This window comes from Leptonychotes weddellii, chromosome 8 (genome assembly GCF_054177405.1).
Source record: "Leptonychotes weddellii isolate Sample4059 chromosome 8, ASM5417740v2, whole genome shotgun sequence".
NCBI classification, from domain to species: Eukaryota; Metazoa; Chordata; class Mammalia; order Carnivora; family Phocidae; genus Leptonychotes; species Leptonychotes weddellii.
In genome coordinates this window covers 29787460-29814988 of record NC_138376.1, presented here as the reverse complement: position 1 = coordinate 29814988, position 27529 = coordinate 29787460, and the positions used below count along the sequence as shown (strand labels likewise).

General features: G+C 45.4%; 1 protein-coding gene across 1 annotated transcript in view; it reads right to left on the bottom strand.

Annotated features, from left to right (window-relative positions):
- DAAM2 (dishevelled associated activator of morphogenesis 2) overlaps positions 1 to 27529 on the bottom strand; it is a 117344-nt gene that overhangs the window by 30263 nt on the left and 59552 nt on the right. The window contains exons 2-11 of the mRNA XM_081827550.1: positions 21715 to 21941; positions 15968 to 16057; positions 12823 to 12897; positions 12278 to 12372; positions 9067 to 9400; positions 8129 to 8239; positions 6838 to 6941; positions 5628 to 5694; positions 4448 to 4565; positions 2301 to 2439 (exon numbers count right to left, since the gene is read on the bottom strand). Coding sequence (XP_081683676.1) covers positions 2301 to 2439; positions 4448 to 4565; positions 5628 to 5694; positions 6838 to 6941; positions 8129 to 8239; positions 9067 to 9400; positions 12278 to 12372; positions 12823 to 12897; positions 15968 to 16057; positions 21715 to 21882 — 1301 coding nt within the window. The 5' untranslated portion in view covers positions 21883 to 21941. The remainder of the gene's footprint in view (positions 1 to 2300; positions 2440 to 4447; positions 4566 to 5627; positions 5695 to 6837; positions 6942 to 8128; positions 8240 to 9066; positions 9401 to 12277; positions 12373 to 12822; positions 12898 to 15967; positions 16058 to 21714; positions 21942 to 27529) is intronic.

The following is a 27529-nucleotide window of genomic DNA, read 5'->3' as shown; positions in this document are numbered from 1 at the left end:
TTAAGTCCTTTCCAAGATGTCCACCTGGCAGAAAATTGGGCACTTGGACATTGTGCCATCGTGCTCTAGATTGCTAGTGAATCAGGAGCTGATGGAAGGGATGGTACCAACCAGTCTTAGGGGATAAAAAGGCCTTGAATGGCCAGTGACCAGGGTTTTATAGTGAGAGGCATGCAACAAAGAGCTTCAGAAGCTCCCAGAAATAATTCATGTCTTTACCCTTGTGCCAAGGCCAGAGAATAGGAAGCCTGTTTACTAAGTTATCTGATCAAGTAACACCTTTTCCCCTTCTCCTTCCTGCCCCTGAACTGCCTCTGATAGGGTTAAAAACTGGTTAGCTAATAGAAGGGGATATGTGTGTAGAATGGGTTAGAAGAAAAACAGAACAGAGAAAGAAAGCCAGTCATCACACAGGCCCTTCCCACTGCACCTTCCAGCCCCAGTCCAGGGAAGAGAGAGATTTAAGGCTACATCAAATCTAGAATTCACATGGTTCACATCTGAGACTAGTCCTTCTAGTTGCAGATTTGAGACTATGTTGATGGCTTAAAATGATCTTAGGACTTCCATTGCCCAAGAAGAAGCAAAAACTTCATTGGACCTGAGGCATTTTCATCCTCTGGCAAAGGAAAAGCTTCCCCACTAAATAGTGTAAAGAGTTAATAGAAAACAGAAATAAAAATCAGAAATAAAGCTGCATTTTGATTACTTTGCTAGTTGCACTTGTCCAGCATACCAGGTAGGATTAACTACATCAATACCCAACTACTTGTGCAAATGAAAACAGTAGCATGAATAGTTCAAAAATCATTTTCTACCTGGCTTTGGAATGTGACACCATGAATACTTGAGAGCCAATTTATCTCCTTAAAGGGCAGCTGGACATTTATAGCAGCATTATTTACAAAAGCCAAGATATGGAAGCAGCCCAAGTGTCCATCCATTGGTGAATGGATAAAGAAGATGTGGTGTATTTATACAATGGAATATTATGCAGCCCTAAAAAGAATGAAATCTTGCCATTTGCAATGACATGGATGGAGCTAAGCAAAATAAGTCAGTCAGAGAAAGACAAATACCATATGATTTCACTCATAGAAGGAATTTAAGAAGCCAATCAAATGAGCAAAGCAAAAGAGAGAGAGAAATCAAGAAACAGACTCTTAACTATAGCGGACGAACTGATGGGTACCAGAGGGGAGGGGGGCAGAGGGATTGGTGATATAGATGGTGGGGATTAAGGAATGCACTTGTCATGATGAGCACCGGGTGATGTATGGAATTGTTGAATCACTACATTGCACACCTGAAACTAAAGTAACACTATATATTAACTAACTGGAAATTAAAAACTTAAAAAAGAAAGTTAAGTAAAAGTTTAAAATTAAAAATTAGTGTGTTAACATAACTTCAGATAATTGATGTGACTTTAAACTTGGTTCTCTGTATTTCTCAATACACAGGGTCAAAGATAAGCCAGACTTAGGCTCTGACATCCTTGTCTAACAGTCTTAGTTAATTGCCATGCTCTATTTCAGTGATCAGCAAACTTTCTCTAAAGGGTTAGAATAACTATTTCAGGTTTTATATGCCAGGTACAGTCTCTGTCACATATTCTCATTTGTTTTTAAAAACTTTTAATATGTAAAAACTATTCTTAGCTCATGGGTCATACAAAAGCAAGCTGGAGGATTGTTTAGCCCACAGACCATTGTTAATAAGTTTAAATTCTTCCTCTATCTACTCCATGCAATGGATCATTAAAAGCTGAGTACAGGGGCACCTGGGTGGCTCAGTAGGTTAAGCGTCTACCTTCAGCTCAGGTCATGATCCCAGGGTCCTGGGATCGAGTACCACTTTGGGCTCCCTGCTCAGTGGGGAGTCTGCTTCTCCCTCTGCCTCTCCCACTCCCTAGTTTGTGCTCTCTCTTTAGCTCACTCTCTCTCTCAAATGAATAAAATCTTAAAAAAAAAAAAAAAGCTGAGTACACCCCCTATAAACCTGTGTTGTTCAATATGGTAGTCACTAGCCACGTCATATCGCTATCTGAATTTAATTAAAATGAAATAAAATTTTAAATTCAGTTCCTCAGTCACACTATCCACATGTCAAGTGCTCAGCAGCCATGTCTAAATGGGGCAGATATGGAATATTTCCATTATCTCAGAGGATTCTATTAGACAGGTGCATTTGGAGACATCTGGTTTACAAGAGGGAGCAGAGGTTTCACTGGTGAGAGTCCATGCAGGAGAGCGAGAGGGAAGGAGGAGGAAGACAGGTGAGAGCTGGCCACTGCTCACATGTTGACGATGTTCTTGACATTGAAGTTCTCCAAGGGAGCCAGGTCAGGGTCCACACCCCTCTCATCCTGGAGGACAATCTGCTGAAGGATCCTGTCCAGGAGCTGCCACTGCTGGAAATAGCCACCGTTCCGCTTGTCTGTGAGGACAACAGGCATCATAACTTTACTGAGCCCTGGAATCCCCTGGGGCCCTGCCCTAGAGAAACTGCCTGGGCCCAGGCTGATGAAGCATGCCCTCTCTCTCCCTTCACAAGCTCCCAGTCTGATGGGGGAGGCAATGATGCTGCTGATGATGGAGATTCACAAATGCAGTCATTTCCTAATGATCTGCAACTGACTTTCTATGAGTGTGTCAATCCTCTAGACACATTTATCTACTCCCTGAAGTGCTTCCTGGCTGCTTTTCTTCCCTATAGGTACCCTGAGTAGCCTATGCCTTGGGAATGCAAATTGCCTTTTCCATTATCTAAAAAAAAGCACCTTTCAGAAAGTAAATCTGCTCCAAAATATTACCTGCTAAATAATGAAGTCTCCAGGGAAATTTAAAAAAAGAAAATGTTTTAGGATTATCTATGCTGTTGTTCTACAGTGAAAGATGAATGGAAACTCATTACAGGTATGCACTAAGAGAGAGTCAGAATAGGTTGGAGAAGTGCTAATGGAATCCAGGCAGACTTCTCAGTGAAGGTGACCCTGAACTGTGAAGGCAAAAGTTTGTGTATGGTTCCTGACCTCACAGGGCCCCACTCCCATCCTCTGTAATCATGGTTTGTTGGGACATGGACTTTCTTTTCATGTGCTAGCCACAAGCCCCTCTTCCTCAGTTCTTGATCCCAAGTACTTTGTCTCAACTGACCACCAAAGGAGATCAACCAGGACATGCTGACCTCCAAAGTCAAACCATAATGCTTACAAGTGGAAGGTCAAGTCAACAAAGCCCCATTTTGAGGCAGAAGAGACACACTGACATTGCCCATGGAGCATGGCACATAAGAACCTGATAGAGAAGTCAGGTTTCTCAGGGACTTCCTATGTCTTCTGTGAACATCTCTGTACTGAGCTTTGGAGAACTGATAGCTTCCTGGTCTAGGTCACTGTGTCCTGTTTCCTTTCCATCACTTCACTGACATAGACATTGCAATGTGGCATAGTTTTCCATTTACCCTCCACCCAGGAAAACAGGGTAAAGCCAGACCACTAGCTCACAGAAGTAGAACATGTTTCATCTAAGGCCGTGAACCCAAAGAAACAAAAATTCCTTCATATGTTCAGACTCACCCAGCCTCAATTTCATTCACTATAAATCGGATATAATAATGTGCACTCTTTAAGTCATTTTCAGGTTTAGAGACACTGTGCCAAAGAGCCTTGCATCATGCATGGCCCAGAGTTGGCACATAGTAAACTGTGGTTATTGCCACCATCACCATGAAAACCAACACCACCATCACCACCAGTAGAGAGTCTGCCTAGGTTGACCATCATGGTTGTCCATAGTAGTCTTCCAAGTGTTCAATTTTGTGAAGAGCTTAAATACCAAATGATACAGTTACCGCTCATTTCAAATTGCATGCTGGGGTGGCTATTAGTGATTATATGTAATTTATCCAGTCATTGCACACACCTGGATCTTAAAGAGCTTAGCATCTGCTAAGCTTAGATGCTGACATCTGATATTTGCAAACAGAGGCAGGGGCAACTGTGTTAAAGTGGAGCTCACAAGGCTTAGATGGGGGAGTTGATAAAACCTTGAAAAAAGTCATGTTCAGTCTACATCTGTGCTATGCCCCCAAATGCAAAGCTTCTTTTTGGAGCTCCCCAAGATGACTGATCACTCCTCTGTCATAAGCTGACAGCCAGAGATGTTTGACTTTACAGTGATCAAGCTACTGCTTGGTAGACCAGGACATTAGCGTTCTTCAGGGCCAAGTCCACAGCTTCTCCCCTGGGTGACAGTGGAAGTCCTGATCCCAAAGAGGGAGGGAAGAACAAGGGCCTGAGTCCTATGGCCAGGCCTCCTGGGGACATGTGCAGAGACAGACTCAGTCAGACTCACCAACCCAGGGAAGTCCTGACACCTTGTCTCAACCTGCCCCAGGCCAAGGCTCAGGCCAGCTGAGGAAGTGGCAAGTGTGGGCTACTCACAGGGCATCTGCAGGCAGTGGTGTAGAACAGATAGCAAGCAGGGGTAGGCCTCAGTGTGCTTTAGCTTCTTGTGGATCAGCTCAAACATCTGGGAAGCACTCTTGGTGTCGATGTGGACCTGAGGGAGTAGAGGGCACAGTGAATGGGGAGGGGGCAAGCTGTGGAAGAAGAGGGGAGAAAACCCTACTTCCATCCACTGAGCCCCATTTCCCAGGATGACATTCATTCTCCTGCTTCTGGCCCAGGCTTCAAAGGAGAGGCACAGAGAAAAGGAGGAGGGAGATATCCTAATTATATGAAGCAGGATTTCTCAATCTCAGCATATTGGCATCTTGGACCAGATCATTCTTCGTCATGGGAGCTGTCCTGTTCATTGTAGGCTGTTCCACAGCATCCTTGGTCCATATCTATCAGATGCCAGTGACATCCTCCTTGCACTGGTTGTGATAACAAAAATTGTCTCTAGGCTTTGCAGATGTTCACAGGGGGAGGAGGAAGCAAAGTTACTCCTGGTTGAGAACTACTGATTCAAACTAAGGAAAGGGGACAGTGGCATAGACGATTCAAGGACCACGTAGCGTAGTTCCACACAAGCTGGGTTCAAATCCCAGATCTACTCTCTCATTGTGTGACCACAGGCAAGCTAATCTCAGTCTCCTTATTGTAAATCCAGGGCTTGTGCGACAATGTAATGGGATGGTGCTTGGTGACTGCAGCACCACCAGAAGTAAGCTTCTATTTGAATAGAGATTTTATAATACAATATTTAAGCAGCAGAATTGTGTATTTTTAGGGTTATTGAGGCTGAAATGAAAAGGCAATCTGCTTTGTGAAGCATGATCTAGTTAGTGGCAGGGAGAGGGGACTCAGGAAATTGCTGGCAGGCAGGGGTAGAGTAGCCCAGGAGAGAATTTGAAACTAATAATGTTTAAGGACTGGCTCTCTTTCCTTTGGGGGTTGCAATCTCCCAGCAGAGGAGATGCCCTACCAGGTAAGGCCTGCCAGGTGAGGCCCTGCAGAGCCAACACACTGCCAGGTTCCAGAAGTAGGACCTGTCTATAGGACCACTCACCAGGGAAGCCAGCCAACACTGGACCTACCACAACATGGGATCTGGAGAAGAGGCTGTGGGGCCACCTGGGACCCCACTGCAGTTGCCCCATCCCTGTAGGCTTCTCACCATGTCAAACCTCCTCGCTAGCTCCAGGTCATCCTCATTCCGGACCATCTCAAAGAAGTCTAAGTGCCTAGATATGATGAGGGGATAGAGAGAGTAGATATTACTTCTAGGATGTCCCTGTTTGAGGGTTAGCCCCTTCAACTCCCCAGTGAACTAAATCTGAAAGCTTAATTCAGGTGATGCCAAGACAAAACCAGAAAGAAGCCACTGGTCTGTAGGCCAACTCTCCTCCTTTATAGAATCCCATGCCCCTTCTTCCTCAGGGAGGCCAGCCTAGAGTCCCGTCACCTTAGATCAGGCTTTCTCAATTTTGGCACTATTGATATCCAAGGCTAGATTTTCCTTGGTTGTTGGAGGCTGATTTGTGAGATGTAGAAGGTTCAACAGCATTTCTCATCTCTACCCACTAGACACCAGTAGCAGCCCCCACCTTTCAAGTCATGACAACAAAAATGTCTCCAGGCTTAGCCAAATGTCCCCTGGGGGTAAAATCACCCAGTCAAGGACTACTGCTCTGCCTTCACCAGGGTTCTCATACTGTCCTCATGTCAACCTTCAAAGCCAATCTCTCTCATTTTTCACCCCATCCACTCCCCAACTCCACTTCAAAAGGGCCAATCCTGTCTCCCTTAAGACCCAGCGCAATAAAATAGTCTGTACCAATGGGACAGAACCAGAGGGGACAGATAGGAACTTAATTGGAATTAAGGAACACATAGGAATTTAATTGTGCCCTTTAATCAATAAAGGCTTTTATGGCTTCCATTTGGGGTGGGGCAATTTCCTTGTTAAGCAGCAGTGCCCTGCAGGATGTTTAGTATTCCTGGTTTCCAACAACCAATACCAGTTAGTGTCCCCCAACCAGCCAGTCTAAAAACCAAAGGAACACCCCTATGTGTTTCCAAAGCCCCCCCACCTCCACCCTGGGGAAGTACTAACATTGTTGAGGACTACTGGGTGGGTCCACCTGCGTTTAACATCAGAGATGAGAAAGCAGGTCAACAAAGAGAGCAGGCAAGGACATAGGTAGGATGTGGGACAAGGGGGTGAGAGCTGTCCACCTCCCCCACACAGAGCTGATTCTGAATTAATACTGGGTATGGCAGGTGGTCTCCAGTGGGAAGGGCAGCCTCCTTGAAAGTCCTGATCATCCCCAACTGAGGCACTGTCTCCATATGTCTGCAGTGGGGACAGGTGGCTTGGGCCTTACTTGTCCAGGATGGCATTCTCGTGCTGCCGGAGTTTGTCAATCACAGGTTGGATCCCCAGCATCAGGAACTCATACCGTAGATGAAGGCGGAACTCCAGATTATCCTGGGGGTCACCAAAGGAGGACCAGACTTATTGGCTTGTGGCTTTTCCACAAGAGTCCCCAGTGGACCCACTCCATTGTCCCACTACATCACCTGCAACAACCCACCTGGAATTGCCTCAAGTCCAGAGTTCCAAGAAAGGGCAGGAAGAGACATACTAGACCTTGTTATTTATTCCCATTAGGTTTCCTGCCTCACTTCCTTCAAGTCCCTTACTGTTTTTCTCAGCCTTTGGCATCAAAGAGTGGCACCGTAAAGTAATGTAGACCATAAGCTTTGATTTCAGACAGATTGTGATTCAAATCCCTGCTCTGACACTCACTAGTTTTGTGATTTTGGGAAAGCCTTAGTTTTCTCATCTGTAAAATGGGAATGATATTACCGAAAGGGGTGATATTACATTAAGAATTACCTGATGAAGTATGGTTACCAACTAATCAGAACAGATTAGTGTAGCTAGTATTGACAAGGGTGATGTCAGCATCTCAGGGACAGATTGTTCTCCCAACCCACCTCACCTAACTTAGTTCATCAGGACTGGTTGCAAGAAAAGTGTGCTGGTAGAAAAGAGGGAAAAGTAGAAATGATTAAATTGCCCCTTTTGACCTTCAACAAATTGACCTTGACTGGGGCATCTGATTCTCTTAGAATTTGGGGAGTTCATCTGCTCTTCAAGTTCATCTTCAGCTGTTGCTATTTTTACAGTCTGAGAATCCCATTCTGACCCCACAGTAAGGAAAATCAGAAGCCACACCTCCTAACAGAAGGTGCTAGAGGGCATGACCAGCCAACTCAGAAACCAGTCCAGAATCAGGTCTTTAGAAAACTCTAGGAAGAAGGGCCTACACTTGCCCTCCTCCCATAAATGATCCCCCACCACCCTAAGCCAGCATCAGCCAGCCAACGTGGGGTTTGTCCAGTACGCACATAATGCACAATGCTACCCATGCAAGAAACTCTCCAAGAACCCCTCATGACTGCAAGGTTCATGACAATCTATTCTTTCTCAGCCCCAAGTGAAGGAGGCAAGAGTTGGTAAAGGTAATCTGAAGACAATGATGGTAGTGCCAGCCATGCCAACCAGAGGTCTTGGCCCCTTCCCTCTACTACATCCCCAGGAGGCACTTGCACACATTCCCCTGGGGCCAGAAAGTCCAGGAACGTAAGAGCAAGGACAAGATGCCTCACCTCTCCAGCTCCAGCATTGAGGACAGCATTGATGAAGGACATGATAGCTGTTTTCAGATTCACTTCATCCCGGTACCGGCCCAAACTTCGGTCTAGCTCATTCAACAGTGTCTGGTTGGAAAGGCAGGACAGGAGAGGAAGGTGGGCTCAGGATCCTACAAGTCCAGCCTCTGTGCCTGTGTTACCACCATTCTAACCCCACGTGCTTGCTCTACCCAATCTATCTAGCTTACCCTGGTCCTTCCCAAAAGCTCAGCTTTTTCAAGAAGCATCCTTTGCCTCTCCATACCTCAATCTCAGTCCTGCCACTCACCTCCAGGGCTTCGTTTATTTTGTAGGGCCATGCCGAAATGCTGCCTCAGCATTTTAGAGCTGTTTACAGCTCCAGCTGCTTATAGCTCATAAATCTTCCTGCCCAGCTCCCTGACAGCATGGACACTGCCTTTTACCTCTTCTGCAAAGGGTCAGGGGTCACTTTCTGCACAGAGTAAGTGCTTAAAAATGTTGGATGACAGAATATACAAATAGCCTATACTGGTAGATAAACCATAGCACTTGCAGTGACAGTTTAGATCTATTGGTATTTACTCTACATAAGACACTTTATACTTATTATCTCATTACTTTTCTGGAGCAGATCAGGGAGAAGAAAAGAGAATGGCTTCAGTCTTCAGCACTGTTCTTGGGGTCCCCATAGTAAGCACTGGCCCAGGCATAGGGCTTAAAATCTTGGCCCCAGCAACTGCATTCCATTTAATTTCTGACTGAGCCGCTGTGACTCATCAGGCACTGGGCTCAGAGATGTAGAGCCATAGACTAATAATCCAGCCTCAAGGAACCCACGGTCTAGTGATGCGTCCATTTTCCCAGCCAAACCCGTATCTCTTAAGGTCCCTTATGTCTTTTTATATAAGCCCTCAGCTAGGCGCCCCCCTCACCTGAAAGCGTGTCCGCTCAGCTGCGTACACCTGGTAGTGGAGCATGGCCTGCAGCACCTTCTTGTGGCCGCCAGGCACCAAGCACACGGCACCCAGGATCTCCAGCACGGCCACCTTGGTCTTGCTGTTCTCTGTGCGCAGACTCTGTGCAATGGTGCTGATGGCCTCGGGCTGCGCTAGCACATGCGCTCGCCCCTGGGAGTTGTTCATCAGAGCCTTGATGCAACCAATGAGGGAGGTGTGGATGCGACTTTCGCAGGTGGCGTGGTCCATGCTCCGGAGGAAATTCAGCAGACAGGTCAAACCCTCCAGCTCAATGAAGCGTGTCACAAACCTGTCCAGGCCAGCGCCATTAGCACAACAGGTATCCTGAATTTGCCTATTATTCTGTATACACTTTGCAAATAGTTACCCCGGGACCTGTATAACACCGTGTCCCACCTATAGCAGCCACTTGGTTCATTTAGTGAGTTTATCTAAGGCATTGAAATCCTATCACCCTCGCAGGAGACTCGTGCCTTATTTGCACCTTAAATATCGTGCATTTGCAGGCCACTGACTATCAGTTGCATAGCTGTGATGGTGTACGCGTGAAGAGAATGATTGCAGTAATTATTACTATAATTATACCGTAATTATAATGGCTGTTAAACCTGAAAATTCATCTCCAGAGAGATGTCAGAAGACAAAGTGGACTTCCAGACAGGGGGGTCACCAGGGGTCACTGAGTCATGGGACCAAGGCTGGGGAAGGCGCTCTTCAAGTGATCCTTAAGAAAATAGCTATCTTGAATATTAACAGGAAGCATTAAAAACCATTTAGTTCAGGGGTTCTTAACCTGGAGTCTGTGTTCCCCTAAGGGGTCATGGATAACTTGCAGGGGTCTGTGAACTTGGATGGGGAAAAAAAGTTACACTTTCATTTTTGGTAACCTCTACCTGAAATGTATCATTTATTCGGATGATGAATGTGGGCAATAAACTACAGTGGTAATAGCAGAACCTGTGACTTTGTCACCCAAAGAAATCAGCTGTTTTCATATCAAATTATAGTTGCTGCAGGTGTTGCAGACTATCACTTCCACTCATCAGCACTTCAAAATCATGGTGGTTGCTAGTTCTTTCTGCTTAAGGCTTAAAAAAGCACATTAATTGTTATCTCACAAATGTTGCATATTTGGTAACTGCATTTCAATTTAATTGGTTTATTTTTCATCTTATCTATTTTATTATTTAAAAATATCATTCTGATAAGCAGTCAATAGGTTTCATCTGGTGCCAAAGTCATCCATGGCACATGCACCTTCACACATGCATACACAGAGAGAGGCTTAGAACACTGAATTTCATAAAACAGTAATGACCTAAGGAAATGTCATAAATGGAGCTGAGGGAACCATCGCATGTAGTTAATACATTTGGTCCCAAGTGTATTTGTGTATTTCCATATTATTATACAAACATGTCTACAAAATGAAATATACTCTAAAATTAAGTCTTTAAAATAGGTACTATTTGTTTCTATTACATGCTTTTCTGTATTCTGCAGAATTTCCACCATGACTATGTGTAACTTTTATAATCAGAATTTTATTAAGGGAAAGAAAAGTAAATTGAAGTGGGAGACAAACCTGGCAAACTTCCCTCAACCCTTCTCCTCGATGTCCTCATCCTTCCCGCACCCCCTTCCTACAAGCCCCCCACCCCCTGAACCACACGGGATTAAGGTGCTCCCATTCTCCTGAGGCTCTAGTTCCAGGCTCCCAAAGTAGAGAGCTCAGCCCAAACCACACATACACACACACACACACACACACACATGCACACACACACAGGTAGACCAGTATGCTAGTAAACATTTAACAACTGGCTCTCTGAAGAAAGAAAAAAAGGCCTGATTGTAGTGTTTGCCAATTTCCACAGTATAAATACGCCCAGCATAGCTGATTTCAAGCTATCAATGTGACATCATTGAACGTGGAGTTGGGAAGAGGTGTAACATTTATAGTACAGATGATCCTTGAATAACATGAGTTTGAACTGTTTAGGTTCACTTATATGGGAAGTTTTTCAATAAACACAAGTACAATACTATGAATAGATTTTCCTTATGATTTTCTTAACAGTTTCTTTTCTCTAGCTTACCTTGTTGTAAGAATACAGAATATTATACATATAACATATAAAATATGGGTTAATCAACTGTTTATGTTATTGGTAAGGCTGCTGGTCAACGGTAGATTGTTAGCAGTTAAGTTTTGGGAGAGTCCAAAGTTATATGCAGATTTTCGACTGCATGGGGGTTGGCACCCCTAACACCCACCTTGTTCAGGGTCAGCTGTATTTCCACCATGTATATACAATGAATATAAACTCAAGAGCATATGTAACAGTCAAGAGCATACATAAAACTAAAATGTAGTGAGAACATTAAGTAATTAGGGAGTGAAAAGTTTCAAGTATTTATTACTTTTGTTTTTAGTATGATTTATTTAGTTTTAAGTTTATATAACTTATATTCTAATCATAGCTATGTTTAACAAGCAGCTTACAAAACTGCTGAAAATTTAACAGTCGGCTCCCACAAGGAGCTACAAGCCAGCTCCCAGGCACGAGGAGAAGCTGTGGCTCTTGGCCCATTTTGGACCTTTGCGCAGTATGGCCTGGGAAGGGGGAAGTGTCCTTCTTCTCAAAATCATCCCCTTTTCCTGGCCTGCATCACTCCTCCTCTAGGTGGTGGAATCTCATCCACAGACACCACATCTCCCCCTAGTGGCTGGAGTATCTCTTCTCCACGCTGCCCTCCTCCCTGGACGGGGGAATTAATTCTCAGAGCTCTTTCTTACACACCTTGTCCATAAGGCCACCTTCCCTGCCATTCCGTTCTCCCAAGAAAAACAAGTACCTGCCCTCAATTTCTGCTCAGATAGCACTTCAGGACCTGAGGTTTATGTCACATTCCTCTGCTCTCTGCCTTGGTCCCCCACATGCCCATCCTCTGGCAGCCTCCCAGCTCCTCAGAGAGAGGGGTTGTAGGAGGCAGGAAGTGGAGCAGAGTGCAGGGAACTCTAGGGGATGTGGTGGTGGGGGGATGGAGCTGGCAAGGGGACTGGGATGGGAGCAGAGCATTGGGCGAAGCTTCAGGAAGTTGAGGGGGACTAGCAAGTGAAGGGGTGTGGAAGGAAGTGGGAAGGGGAAACACAATTAGTCACCTCATGGGCTGTGTCCGGAGAGCTGTCTTCAGGTCTTCCACAACTTGGTTCCTCATCTCCGTCTCTTCCTCATCAAAGGCATACAGACTCTGCATCTGAGGTAGGTGGAAAGGGGCGGAGGTCCTGCTGGGCTGCCTGAGCCCCAGCTCCCTGCATTCCCCCAGCCCAGGTGGGACCCAGGAGCCACCCTAGACTCAGGAAGGGTGGGGCCTCAAGGAATGGTTCACTAAGAGGGTCAGATTCTGAGAAGACCCAGGTTCCAGTCCCAGACTTCACTTTCCTCATCTGTGGAATGGGAGAATTATTGGCTCGGCCTGTTTCCCAAGACTGTGTGAGATACAAATGGCTAATAAACGTTCATATGGTTGGGGGCCTCTAGAGTCACACAGAGAAGGGAGGGATTATGTTTTAAAAATCTCAGGAATAACTGGAAAGCTGCTGATCCCCAGCGAGGGGGTGTGAAGTCCAGGGAAAGATGCGGGATGATCAATCTCCCCCATGGCTTTTCCAGGTGGGGTGAGGGCAGGGGAGAAGCCATTGCTCACGGCAGCCATAGAGTTGATGCGGTCGATGTAATAGTCAGGCCAGCTGGTCGCCAGCTTGTTGGGGTCCTCCTGCTCCTGGAACAGAAAGAAAGACTGTATGGACCACCTGGCAAGATAGGCCCATGGCCTGAGGTCCTGAGCTTCATTCCATGTCAGCACATTCACTTTCCAGCCCCACCCAGACAGGGATAACTTTGAGGAAGTTACAAAATCTCTCCAGGCTTCCATTTCTTCCTTGGTAAAAATGCAGATAGTGAACACTGACTCTTGTGACCGGCCAATGACATGGGCAGGAATCACACAGGTATATGCACTTTCAGTGAACAATATATATAATTAAAAATAAATTCTTTTTTTCCTGTTATATCTGTTCCCTCTTTGTTTGCTTCTTAATAAAATATAATTTTATGTCTGTTGAACCTAATAAAAATCTGTGCATATATTTTATACATCTGGTTTTTCAAATTTTACTTTCTAATACCATTCTCATTGTATTTTACAAAAGTATTGGTTTTTGACAGTTCGAAATTTTAAAAACTTGGTTTTTCTCTCTCTCAGATTGTTTGAGAAGCACTGATATAAAGCATTTGGTGCAGTTCTTTGGCACATGGTAGGCACTCAGTGAATAGTAACTTCACTAAAAGACAGAAAGAGACTCCCAAGCCCTGGGTATTGGAGAGACTCAGGAGGACTCGGTGTAGCTGGGAGGCAGAGCCCAGAGCACAGGGCCTTTGGCCCAATCCTCAGGTTCCAAGGGAAAGCCTCAATTCCTCCCCAGGGATGGGCAAAGACAATGAGAGTCAGTGTTCACTATCTGCATTTTTACCAAGGAAGCAATGGAAGCCTGGAGAGATTTTGTAACTTCCTCAAAGTTATCCCTGTCTGGGTGGGGCTGGAAATATTTATTCATGACATGAATAAATATTAATGTTGATTGAAGATCTAGCCCTCTCCTTCAGCCAGTGACTCTACTTCTGGGCATTACACACACCCTGCTCCTTCCTGCCCCTGTCCCATTTGGATGTTCCCCTTCACCTGCCTTCTGCTAATCTCCTGCTTTCAAATCTGCACAAAAACTTAACTCCTCTTCCAGAATCTTGCTGACAAACTACCTGTCTGCCAGGTGACCTGGACTTTGCCCTGCCTCCCTCAGCTATATCTACTAGCTTCACAATTTTGTTTCACAAAATCCAAATTTTAGACCAGTGGGAAAGCTGCCTGCATTTGGTCTTTGTGATTTCACATGGCTATATGTTAACGCTTCATGACTGAAACTCCCCAATTCTATCTTCTGGCCTTGGGGAGGGGATCACAGAACCAAAAACAAATGCACCATCAAATATATATTTTCCTGTCTTTGCCAGCTCATCATTTCTCCATTCCATATGCATTAAATGAGCACCTACTACATGCCAATCACTGTACTGAGCCCTGAAAGTACTGAGCAAAAAGTCAGTCTCTGTCTTCCATAGAATAGTCTAGTGTCAGAGTAGGGTGACAAATGCTTTATGGTCGAACTGTCTATAGTGGGCTGTGGAAGCCCAGGGTGGGGGCATCTAACACAGAAGGCTCATGAGGGGGGCTCGGAGAGGACAGTTATTAAAGATTACTGAAGCTAAGACAGGTGGGGAAGATGTTACAGAGGAAGCACCACATGGCAAGAGAGGGGTATGTGAAAGTGTGGGGGGAGATTACGTGTAATCTGGTTTGGAAGGTAGAACAAGATATCCTTACATTTCAGTATTTTTTTTTTTATTTTAGTTGTGTAAGAGATCAATTTACAGGAACTCCATAGTAAATCAGTTTGGAAAGTGGAGAAGCATGAGACATGATTAACTACTCCTGAAGTTAATTTTGTACTCCCTCCCTCCCTCCTATGACTTGAACTTTTTCAAGATCATCTTTCTCACAATGAGAGTCCTGGACACAGCACATAGTATTCTGCAGGCGCCTAATAGATGTGCATCAAGTATACTAGACTAGTGTGCACAGCCCCTGCATCTTACCACAGGCTCTTGGACTTCAGCATGCCTGGGTTTTAGCAATGGTGCAGCCACTGGCTATGATTGGCTGGGACCTTTGGGTGAGTCCACTGCCTCCCTAGGCTGTCCTTGCTTCATATGCAGAAGAAAGGACTAGACTGAATTGCTTCTCAGCTCCTTCCAACTCTAGAATGGTATAACATTCTAATCCTCCAATTTTATAAGGTCGTGAAACCCCAGCTGAGACAAATACCCTGGGTGAGAAGAAGAAGAAAAGAGCCATGAACAAATAAGCTCAGGGAACATGAAGGAGCAACAGCTCAGAACTGCCCCAGACCTGCCTGTCTTTTCCCAGTGGGGAGTAGGTCCAAGCCTCTGATGCAGAAATAACTGGGTCCTAACTCCCAAACTCCTATACTCTGAGGTCAAAGGAAAAAGCTGTTAGTTTGAAAAAGTGGAGGGTGGAGGGGAGACAAGGAAGATGGGCCAAGAAAGAGAAAGGCTAAAATAGAAGGGGGGAAAGAGAGAGACAGACAGAAAGATGTGTAAGAGACACACAGATATGGAGGAAGACCAAGGGAAGCAGAGGGGAAGAGACAAGAACTAATGAAGCCCCAGCTGGAGCCTGGCACACCCCTTCCTAAGGAAGACCATAGTTGGGAGACTGACGACATCTCTTAATGAAGGAGAAGAGAGGGAGGAGAGGGTGGGGAGAACGGGGACTGCTGTGTGACCTTGATATACCTGCTGCCCTGTGAGGTCGAGCCTGGGATGGGTGGGGGCCAAAGATTCAGAAGAGGCCACCCCTGCCCCAAACAGTCCTTACAACACAAAGCTGCCCTTGGGTATGGCACAGGACAACATGCCCTCCAGGCAGGCACGGGAAGGGAGTATAGACTTATCATCTTGGTATCTCCTTGACCCAGCCCCACTCCTGGAGCCCAGTGGGCACCTGCATCAAGGATCTTTGAAAACCAGAATCTCTTTCCCTGTCAGCTCCATGAGAGCAGGGAATTTTTTGTCCTGATTTATTCATGCCACTGACACCTAGAACGACACTGGTATATAATAAATATCTGTTGAATGAGCGAGAAAGCATAGAGGCAAGAGCTGTGCCAGGCTGGGGACCCTGAGGTGGCAGTGGAAGGGGTCAGACATGGCACCTTCTTCTTGCTGCAGTAGATCTGCCATTTCTTCTCTGGAGGCAGTGCAAACACAGCCTCTCGGTTTTTGTCGGTGAGATCCAATTCATCCTGCAAAGACAAGAAATATGTCTGAAACCCAAAGATGGTTGACATTAGAATATTCAGTGCTACAGGAAATCGCAATTTCCCCAAACCTATCCCTCAGCCTACTGTCTCCCTCCAGAGAGTATCAAAGTATGATAGGGCAATTCTTCTGCTAGAAATACAGCCCTACACCCCCACCCCCATTCCCTTATATTGACCCAAGCCTGGGCTGCTTCTATCCATGCTTCCCTTACTTCCTGTCCACTCCCACTTGTCTCTACAAATCTGCTCTCCTCCTCCAGGCTCCCTGTTCCCTGCACATCTCCTTCCTGCATTGCTTTGCTAGTTCCTAACCGTCTTGCCCTGGGTTTCTGCTCTTCTTTCCCTTGTCCTTCTTAAGCTTGTCAACATCATAAGTCAAGGCCTGACAAAGCACTCAGTCTACAGATCTAGTTTCTGCCCCATCCTGCAAGTCTCCCTGCCCTTTGAGTTTCTCCCCCAGAAATTCTCTGGCTCCCCCCAACCTTGGCCTGTTCTTAGCACAGGGTGAGAAGAGCTGGTGAGAACAAGCTGTACAACTCTCCTGGCAAGAAGAGTATGCCATTAGAAAGGGAGGTTCTGATCTGCTTCCCATGCAGGTGTGCCTGTCAGAGGTAGCTCCTCCACCCACACAGGCTGGGGGCTCCACCACACTAATCCACACTTCCCAAGGAAGTGTGGGTAGTTCTGATGTCATCAAATTTAGGGTTGTTCTAGGAGAGTCACTGAAGGTTTGGCTGCATTAGATGGCCTCTAAAACCTCTCTTATTGAAGACTTTCCTCCTGTGATTCATGAGCTATGCCAAAGCTCATCAAAGAAATAGATGGGCCACAAGAAATGTAGCCTGCTTTTCGACTCAATTATTGTGAGAGTTTTCTTTTTGTTAAACAAAAGCAATACTCGCATTAAGACAATAAAGCATACTATTAATAATCTTTATCTTTTCAAAAATGATAAACAGTGAAAGTAATATCTAAAAAAGTATAAGGGTCTTAAATGTCAGTATCTCTTTTCCCTATACTTTTAAGGGAGAACATTGAAGACTTTCCTTTACATAGATTAGAACTGTCCAATAGAAATATAATGTGAATATAATGTGAGCCAAATGTATTTTTAAAAAATTTCTAGTCATAGTAAAAATTAAGAAGGAATTGGTGAAGTTAAATTTAATATTTCATTTAACCCAAAATATCTAAAATATAATCATTTCAACATGTAATCAATAGAAAAATTTGTGAGTTTGAAAAAAAAGAATATAAAGAATGTAAGTCATCAAAATATGGTGTATATTTCACCCTTATAGCTCCTCTCAGTTCAGACCAGCCACATCTCAAATATGTAGCCCCAAGTGACTATAGCTTCCATCTCGGACAGCACATACAAAGATAATTTGAAGCAATACCCATCAGTTCATCTGCCTTTGGAAATAAAGACTCCTACAGATCTAATGTTAAACAAAGGTTCCTCCCTAGAATCACTCTCTACATATCCCAGTAACATCCTCAGTTAAGATTCCCAGAGCCCCGCTTGAAGTTTCTAGAGTATTTCCTTTCCATGGTCAGAAACAGAAATCAAAGAAATAATAGAGATATATGTACCTTATGCTTCCCAGGGCAAACTGCATCTCTTCTTCTTTTGCTTATACAGTTAGTTCTACCTGGACTACCCTCCCTAACCACCCACCCCATGGGCCCTGGTCTAATTTACCCAGGCTCAAGGTCAGCCTCTTCCAGCAAGGCTTTCATAGCCATTCCCAGGTAAGACCATCTTTCCCCTCCTGAACTCCAGAGCAGTTACATTCAAACTTGGATTCTGGTTACTTATGCACTTATCTTTTCTCACCAGTGGTCTCCGTCACTAAATCAATGGGTATTTCTTGGTGATTTGGCTCAGCCCAGGTAGCCTATGACTAACTGCAGACCATTCACTCCTTATTGAATCTCCCTGGGTTTCTGCAACAACCACACTCTCTGGCAATCCCTCTTGCTTTGCTCTATGTTCATCTTAGGTTCCCTTGATGTCTTCTTGTCTTCTACCACCAAATGTTGAAGTCCCTCAGGGGTCCTGGTGTCTCCTTCCTGTATGCTTCCCTAGTAAAGACTTCTCAGCCATTCCCAAGGACTGTTACTACCCCAAACTCTCTCAAACCTGTTCCTCTAGCCCACCAGTTTCCTGAGCTCCAGACCCTGGGACAAAACTGCCCCCTGTGCTTATCTATTTTGATATCCCTCAGGTACCTCACACATTTATGTAGTATCACTGTGCACCAGGCACTGTTCTAAGTGCTTAATGTTTACTCAATAAACTTACAACAACCCATTTTATAGATGTGGAGATTGATGCACAGAGAGAATATGCAAACTAAGTTCATCATCCCAGTTCTCTAAACCTGAGTTTCCTCTGGCATTTCCTGTCTTTTACAGGGCCCCAACATCCACTCAGTTCCTCATATCAGAAACCTGGGTGTTCCCTGATTCCTATTCACTCTCCAAGCCCAACAAGTCCTATATTTCCTCCTAAATAGCTTTTCAATCTGTCCTCTCCATCCTCACTAATGACATTTAATCCAAGTCACCATTCTCCCTAGCTTGGATTGCATTAAAACCCTCTTAATGTTCTACCCATAACTCTTCTTCAATAGAGTACCCTGAATGGTCTTTTGAAGACCATCCTGCTTTGGTGACTTTCTATCACCCTTAAGATTGTGTATGAAATCCTGTTACTCTCATCATCCATGGTGAAACCCTAACGGCCCAGCTCTTTTCTGACTGGAGACTCTCACATATGCTGCTTCTCCTACTGGGGACAACCCTCTCTTATTGCTCTGCAACCCCATTCACTTCTCCAGCCATCACACTGCCTTTGGATCTCAGTGGAAATGTCACTCTTCAGGGGGACCATTGTGACCCTCAGTTGAAAATTAAACTCCCTGCTAGACATTGCCGCAGGCCGATGAATGTCCCCTTTCCAAACACTAACTACACTTACTGTTCAAGATCAGTCTTCTCTATTAGATTTTACGTCCTTGGAGGCAGGGACTGTGCCTTTTGGTTCATCACTAAATCCCTGGGACCCACATAGGGCCCAGCACACAGCAGGTTCTCAAGGAATATTTTTCATTTGTTTGCTCAAAACTGGCTCAATGTTAGTTTGCTCAGTTTGTTTGCTGATGCTAGTCTCCTTGCAGACAAGACTTGTGTGACTCATCCTTTTTTTTAAAAAAATATTTTATTTATTTATTTGACAGAGAGAGACAGCAAGAGAGGGAACACAAGCGGGGGGGTGGAGGGAGTGGGAGAGGGAGAAGCAGACTTCCCACTGAGCAGGGAGCCCCATGCGGTGCTCGATCCCAGGACCCTGGGATCATAACTTGAGCTGAAGGCAGACACTTAATCACTGAGCCACCCAGGTGCCCCCTCATCCTTGCTTTTGTCAAAGTACTTTGTAAGGAGTCCTGCCCACTAAAGATGCTCAATAAATACTTGCGGAATAAAAGGGCCAAGGAAAGGAACATTTTCATCCTGTCCTTCTTTCAAAACTCATGTGCTCTGTTCAAGAAAATGTCCATGCTGTGATAATATAAGAAATATATTTTTTATCTTTGTTCCCAGTTCATAGCATAAAGTTCCCAAATTCCTTGGAATTTTATAAGTGATAAAATTGACAGGAGCATCTTTTGTTTCTGACACAGGGCTCCTAAATCCCTTGGAATTTTCTGGGTGGCAGGAGCCTCTGTTCTTCTAGTGAAGCAACTCTTGGTGAGACCCTGGATACCTTCACAGGGCTGGTCACCAGAAAGATTAAGCCTTGATTAGAAGCCTAGAATTTTCAGCCCCACTTCTCAAACTCTGGAGACAGAAGAAAGACTGAAGGTGAAGTTAAAAACCTATCATACCTACATGATGAAACCTCTATAAAAACCTCTAAGGGACAAGGTTCAGAGGGCCTTGGGGTTGGTGACCACATTCACATGTTGGGGAGATGGTGCACACAAATTCCACAGGACAGAAGCACCTGTGCTTGGGACAGGACCCTTACCCTTCTGGACCTTACCCAATGTACCCCTTCATCTGGCTGTTCATTTGTATTCTTTGTAATATCCTTTATAATGAACTGGTAGTAGTAAGTGAAGTCTTTTCTTATATTCTGTGAGCCATTCTAGCAAATTATCCAACCTGAAGAGAGGATCATGGGAACTCCCGACTTGTAGCCAAATCTCTCTAAAGTATGGGTAACACGGGACCTACGACTTCTGACTGGTGTCTGGGTGGAGGGCCGTCTTGTGGATCTGAGCCCTTCTTCTGTAAGGTCTATATTAACTCTGGGTAGTTAATATCAGCATGGAGTTAAGTTGTAGGACACTAGTTGATGTCTGCAATGAACTAGGGAATTGTGTGGGGTGGAAAACCAACACATTTGATGTCAGCAGTATTCTGAATTAAAAAAAACAAAACAAAACAGATCCTAGTAGTACTAACACCAATCAGGTTCCAAATGTCATTGTATATTAGTAAACACTTTGTTCTCTCCCACCCATGCTCCATCCCGAGGAAAGGATGAGGGTTTCCTGAACCTGAGTTCAGAAACAACGAGTTTCCCTGAGCCTGATGTGACGAGGAAGGTGGATAACTTTTTTGCATAACCTGCATGGTCTTATCTTATAGTGGTCCAGTTATTTGGAAAGCTAGATTGCCTTAATCATACATAACTCATTATCCAATTCAAATATGAAATCCCATTTCAAATCACATAGCATTTTTTCTCTGCTGGCTTGACTACTGGCCAACCACGAGAATGAATGACCAAGAGCTAGAGGTAGATGAATTTGTGCTTATCGCTCTATACAGGGTCCAGCCCTGAGTCCTGGGCATGGGTCCTACATCCTTGATCTGAGAGTCTCCTTTGCTTTGTCTCACCACCAGACCTCCAAGAAGAGGAATCATGCTTCTTTCCTGTTCTCTTTGTGGTCAGGGTATAACTTCACATACTTTGTGAGTGGTTCTCACAAAGGTGTAGTGCTGCCCTAGTCTGAATGGGCATCACATAGTCAGGAAGAGCTGCTACCAGTGTAAAAGACAGAGCATCCACCTGCCATAAGCTAGACATGGAATATAATCACCAGCCCTGAACCAGGCCTGAGCCAGGTGCAATATGGACATCTCTACCTCCATATTTCTAGTCAATCATCCCCTGCTATGAGGACCTGGTATCTGCCTACAGAACACCACTCTGTCCCTTGTTCCTGTATGAGGTGAAAGAATCCCAGGGAAGTTCCAGAGAGCAGAAGAGAGAAAGGTGTCAAGTGTTCTGGTATTCTTTGAAGCGCCTCACTGCCTTATTTCACAAAAGCCTGGACCTCCTTCTTTCATGATGGATTAACTGCTGTACCATGAGGTCTAGAATCCCTTGGAGATATGAGGTAGGTCCATTCTTCTGGGGACATATTTCATGGCATCCACACCAGTAAATGACTTTTTTCTCCCTCACATCTGCATTGTCCTGGTGGGCCCACCCTCACCCCAAGCAGAGTTTCATAGGTAGAGATCCCAGCACATAGGTCCCCACCCTCTGTCCTGCTCTGTCTGCTCCAGAATCCCTCTTCCCGTTGTCAACACTCTCCCTTCCTTGTCCCTTTACTGACCACCAGCTCTGCGAAGCGGACATTGAGCTCCTCCTGGTTCGGGATAGGACTTGAAAACTCCATATACTGCAGAGGGTGGTTGTCTCGGAGGTTGATCTCAGGGAGGCCACTGCCCCCAAAGCAGCACAAGAAGCCCAGGCCATGGCGGCTCCTCTTGCGGGGGGCCATGGTCACTCCAGGCCAGGGGGGATAGTCAGCTGGCAGATGCCCTAGGTCCTCATCGTGATCTGGACAGGAGAACAGACAGCACAGAGTGGTCAGGCAATGGCAGCCAGGTAGGCAGGGACAGTGGTCACTGAGCTACCATAACTTCTTTGCCGAACTGTTAGGAGCCCTCAAGCCCAACAATCAGGCCCACCCTCCCTTCTTTCACAGCTTCTTTCTGTTCCCTCCAGCTCCTTCCACCTGGAGGATTCCCTCCCCATCATGCCCTCCAGTGTTTCCTGCCACAGACATTTTCAGATTCTCCTTCCATGCCCCCAGAGAACAGAGGAAGGCGGTAGTCACAGAACGTGAATTGCACCTTCTCCATGATTGTACAGATGGGTATCCTATTCCCTGTACTCTAGCAGAGCCATTTTCAGCAGGCCAACTCAGTCACTAGATTCATTTTAAGGTGTACAGATACCTGGTTTAAAGGTTTCATCCAGTGGGGAGGGAAGGGTTGAAGTAGGCTGGCAGGAGAGGTAGCAAGCTAATTTTATGGCATGACTCCTGGGGAGTAGAGGATAGAAGTCTTCAGAGACTCGCAGGGTTTTCTGTCCAGTCTGTTGTGCCAAGCATGTTTGAATGAATACGAAATATCAATAGGACATGGGCTCACCACCCATCTATCTAGAAGGAGAGGTAACCTGGGGGAGTCATCAGAGTGAACCCTGAGAGGAAATGGGGCTGATCATTGGAACAGTGTTCAGCCAATACTGAAGGAAATCTGGTCAGATTTGTTTTCCATACCAACCAAGAACAGAAGACACCACTTTGGCCAGAGAACAAAACTCATGAACACCCAACAGTTGAGTGGTCATTGTAACAGAAAGGGTTAAGTTTTTAGCTTGCCACTGGGAGAGCCTCATTCAATGGTGTCCCAGCTTGGGAAGAAACATTGGCCAGCCCTAGTCGTTGATGCCACATAGCTTCTAGATAAAGCCTAACTACCTGCCCATAGGCCTCCCAAAAGGGTTAAAACCACCCTTGACCACTACTGGTTCCTAAATGTGCTTTCAGATAACCTGGGTGGGTTCAGGAGAGCTTACCCACAACACTGCTGCCCAGCCATGTTCTCCTCATTCAGTATTTGTATATCTTAATTTTTTTTTTAACATAAAAAGGATTCTACCTTTTTCTCTATTATTATCACAGGTCTGGGGTCAGGATTTTTTTAATTATAAAATACACATAACACAAAATTTATCATTTTAACCATTTTTAGGTGTATAGTTCATTACGTGCATTCACATTGCTGTGCAACCATCCTTACCATCTATCTCCAAAATTTTTTCATCTTGCAAAATAGAAACTCTGTACTCATTAAACAATAATTTCTCATTTCCCTCTCCCCCAAGCCCCTGGCGACTACCACTTTACTTTCTGTCTCTATGATTTTGACTACTCTAAATAGCAGCATGAGTAGAATCATAGGAGTAGAATCATATAGCATTTGTCCTTTTGTGACTGGCTTATTTCACTTAAAATAATGTCTTTAAGGTTAATACATGTTATAGCATGTGTCAGAATTTCCTTTCTTTTTAAGGCTGAATAATAGTCTTCTGTATTTATATACATTTTGTTTATCCATTCACCTATAAATGGACACTTGGGTTACTTCCTCCTTTTGGTTATTATGAATAATGCTACTATGAGCATGGGTGTACAAATATCTCTTTATGTTTCTTCTTTCAATGCTTTGGTATGCATAGCCACAAGGGGTCAAGATACTTTTGAGTCTTGACTCTAAGCTATTTCTCCTAGATTTGGTCATTAACAGAAATGTTCAGAATATACCCATGGTCTTTACCCATACCATTGCTAAATGTGTTGACCACAACAAAGGTATAGACAGACCCAGATGACATAGCTACCTCATCTGGGAATGCCAAAGAACTAGTAATCAACACTCTCAGGGAACAGTCCTTCAACCATCTTGGAATCCATGAACCCATGCTCTTATCTAGCCCTCTTTTCTATAAAGACACTATAGGAGATTTTTCCTGAAGCCTTATGGAATTTGGGGGTAGATATACCAAATCTAAGGCATACCTCAGAATGGAGCTCTAGAACCTTATCAGAAAAAGATAAATGTGTCATAACTTGCTCCTAGTGAACCCTAGGTAACTTCTGGAGAACAATGCTTTATTTCCTAAACCCTAACAATCTAGCTAGTAACAGTCTAATCTGATCAGGCCTCTCCTATAAGTCATGATTCACTTTAATTGTCATTCTAGAGCTTTTTTACTGGCTCCATTTTATCTTTCTGTATAAACTTTGTGACAGGCTTTTTAATAGACACAGGATAGCTTCAGTTAATACACTGAAGTGGTCTTGTATTATTGGTTATCTTTTTTGTGTTTATATATTGGCTCTCCACAGGTATAGTGAAGACTTCCTGAGGGCAGGGGCCATGCTTCCTGCTTCTTTGATACCCCTCCCATTTCTATGGCTAATAAAATGCCCTGAACTTAGTGGTGCTCAATAAGTATTTCTTGGTCAATTGGGAAATGGTCTGTGCTCATGGAAAAGACAGGCCCTTGTCAATCAGTCAAGAAATATTAATTGAAATCTCTGACTCCTAGCAGTTGATAAGCAATCAGGAACCTTTATAGGGAATAAGGCAACAGCCCTGAGTCTGGGGATAGGGGAAGAAGCCAGTGGGCTGACTCAGCAATCCTGGTACATGGTGGCAAAGACCTAAAATAGGCTGGGAGCTGAGGAAAATGAAAGAGGAAAGGAGGCTTTTGGGGTTTTCCATGGGACTTGATAGCCAGTAGCCAAGAGTGGGTGAGACAAAGCCCTGGTCTCTGACTATCAGGCTTAGTAAAGCACCAATTCTGCAGGCAGATTGGGGTCAACCACCCTGGGGGTCACCTCCCCATTGTCAAGTTTGGGATAATGCTGCAGAGTACAGACCAAGTCCCCTTTGTTTCTTCAGCCTCCAGTATGCAGCTGCAGCTGGGGGAGAAGCTGTTTTTTTCAGGGCACAAAGCATGAGGACTCTCCCAGAGGCCACAGTGAGGCTGAGTTGACAGTATGATGGTGTTCGGGGGAGGGACGAGCTGATGTCTGGGAGGACCTGTGAACTTGCTTCCTGCCTTCACCTCCTCAACTTTTTGCTCCCTAGTCTCCATCCTTGTCTGTCTTTGCTCTTCAGCTCTTGAGCCAGACTTTCCTAGGAACAATCAGGAGTTGGGGGCAGGATGGGCATACAGTTGGTATACCCTGTTACAGTCTTACACCAGCTGTTTACAGCCATGACTGCTCTGATTGCTCGGTGCCATGCCATACTTGCCATTATATGTTTTAACATCTTCTCTGAGTATAGGAAGTGAGGTGGTGTGGCCTCAGGAGGACGGGAGATGGAGATACTGACCTTCCAAACAGGAAGTACCGTCCCCACAGAGAAGAGCCTGAGCACCAGGGGTAGTGCTGCATATTTACCCTTTTAAGGGGTTGCCTGTTTGACAGCTCCCCACTATGCTGATGTTTCTGAGGGTGCCCTACTCCCAATAACCCTTTCTTAAGTCTGTTAGGGCCCCACTTGAACATCAAAGACTAAAACCACAGGCTCTCAGCTGGAACCCATGTAGCTTTACAGCATAGATCAGAAAATTGAGGTCAAAAGAGGAAAGGTCTTTTCTGAGGTCACACAGCTAGGGACAGAGCTGGGATTGAAACCCAAGATGCCAGTGCTCAAGCTAAGGTCTAGAGCTCGTCTTCCCACGTCAGTGGCCCCTTTCCCCATCTTGCCCCAGCCCGCCCCCTACCCCCATTACTTCTCTCCACCAGAGAAGACCAATCTCTGCAGCTTAGTTTAGAACTGTCTCCAGTCCTGAAGATGCTGTCCAGGCCGGAAGAGGGTTACAGAGATCCTGAAGACTTCCTTCTTCTCCACTGTGAGGAGGAAGGCTTCTGCCCTCATTTCTCGCCCATCCTATTCTTAGGGCTCCTTCACCCCAGCAATTTTCCAAGTCAGATGACTGGGATTTAACTTCTGGCTTTGTCTTCCCAGCTGGGTGACCGAAGCACATTTCTCAGAGCCTCAGGTTCTATCACACCAAGATAATCACAGCACCTTCCTCGGTGGGCTTCAGTGAAGAGTCAGAGCAGTAATGTAGATAAGATGTCAGAGCACACTGGGCATTCTCTAAAGGAGGCCAGCACTGCTGTTGTGACTTCGTTATCATTATTGCCTAGCCAGGCAACACTTACCCTGCCCAGACAGAGCCTGCAACCACAAGCCCTTTCCAGGCACAGCTGGGACCACCGAGACCTGTCATTGTAGGAATCTGCCCAGCCTGATTTAAGAAGCCATCCAGCTTGGGGGGCAGAGCAAGATGGCGGAGTAGGAGACCTGGATTTTGTCTGGTCCCAGGAATTCAGCTCATAGGGATCAAACCATTCTGAACACCTACAAACTCAACAGGAGATCGAAGAAAAGAATAGCAACAACTCTCTGAACAGAAAAGCGACCACTTTCTGGAAGGTAGGACGTGCGGAGAAGTGAATCTGAGGCGATATTCGGGAGGATAGACGGCGGGGGAGGGGGCCTCCGTCCGCTGCTTCTGGCAAGTGATAGAGCCCTGGAGCACAAAATCAGAACTTTTAGAAGTCTGCTCCGCTGAGGGACGTCGCTCCAGTAGCTAAGCGGGGGGTGGAACCCTCGTGGGACAGTGTGGTCTCAGGACCCTCGGGGTCACAGAAAGACCAGGGATGCCTGAGTGCGGCAGAGCTCCCCGGTATTGGAGCGGGGAAGCTGGCTGCAGAGACGGAGCCGAGGAGTGGGCTCGCAGCTCGGGGTTGCCATAAACTGTGATCTGCGGCACAGTTGGGCCACTGCTCCTCCAGCAGGGACCCAACAAGCTGCAGATCCGGGGAGACTCCCCTTCCTCCCCCGGGAGGAATGGCGCAGGAGTGCACCACAGGGATCTGCTGGGTTTGGAGACTCCACCCGGGGTTGGGTGCCAGAGATAGAAATACTCAGTCACAGGCTGGGTGAACACGGAGTGCAGCCGGAGACCAGGGAGACAGGAGTGATTGACTGCTTTTCTCTGGGGGCGTACTGAGGAGTGGGGTCCCAAGTTCTCGGCTCCTCCAGGTGGAGATTGGGAGGCCACCATTTTCCTTCCCATCCTCCAAAGCTGTACAGAAAGCTTGCAGGGAACAAAAGCTCCCGAGAGCAAACCCGAGCAGATTACTTAGCCTGGCCCAGCAAGGGAAGGGCAATTCCGCCTCCGGCAAAGACATTTGGGAACCACAGCAACAGGCCCCTCCCCAGAAGATCAGCGAGAACAGCCAACCAAGACCAAGTTTACCCATCAATGAGAACAGCAGAACTCCAGCGCTAGGGGAATACTGCACATAGAATCCATGGCTTTTTTACCATGATTCTTTAGTCTTTCAAAATTAATTTTTTTTAACTGTCTTTTTTTTTTTGAATTTTTCTTTTTCCCTTTTTCAACCAACATCTTATCAATCCCTTTTTTTAAAAAAAAAATTTTTATTTTTAATTTTTAGAGTCATATTCTATCCCTTCATAGTAGTTACCCTTATTTTTGGCATATATATATAAGTTGTTCTCTCTTTAAAATTTTGAGATACAGTT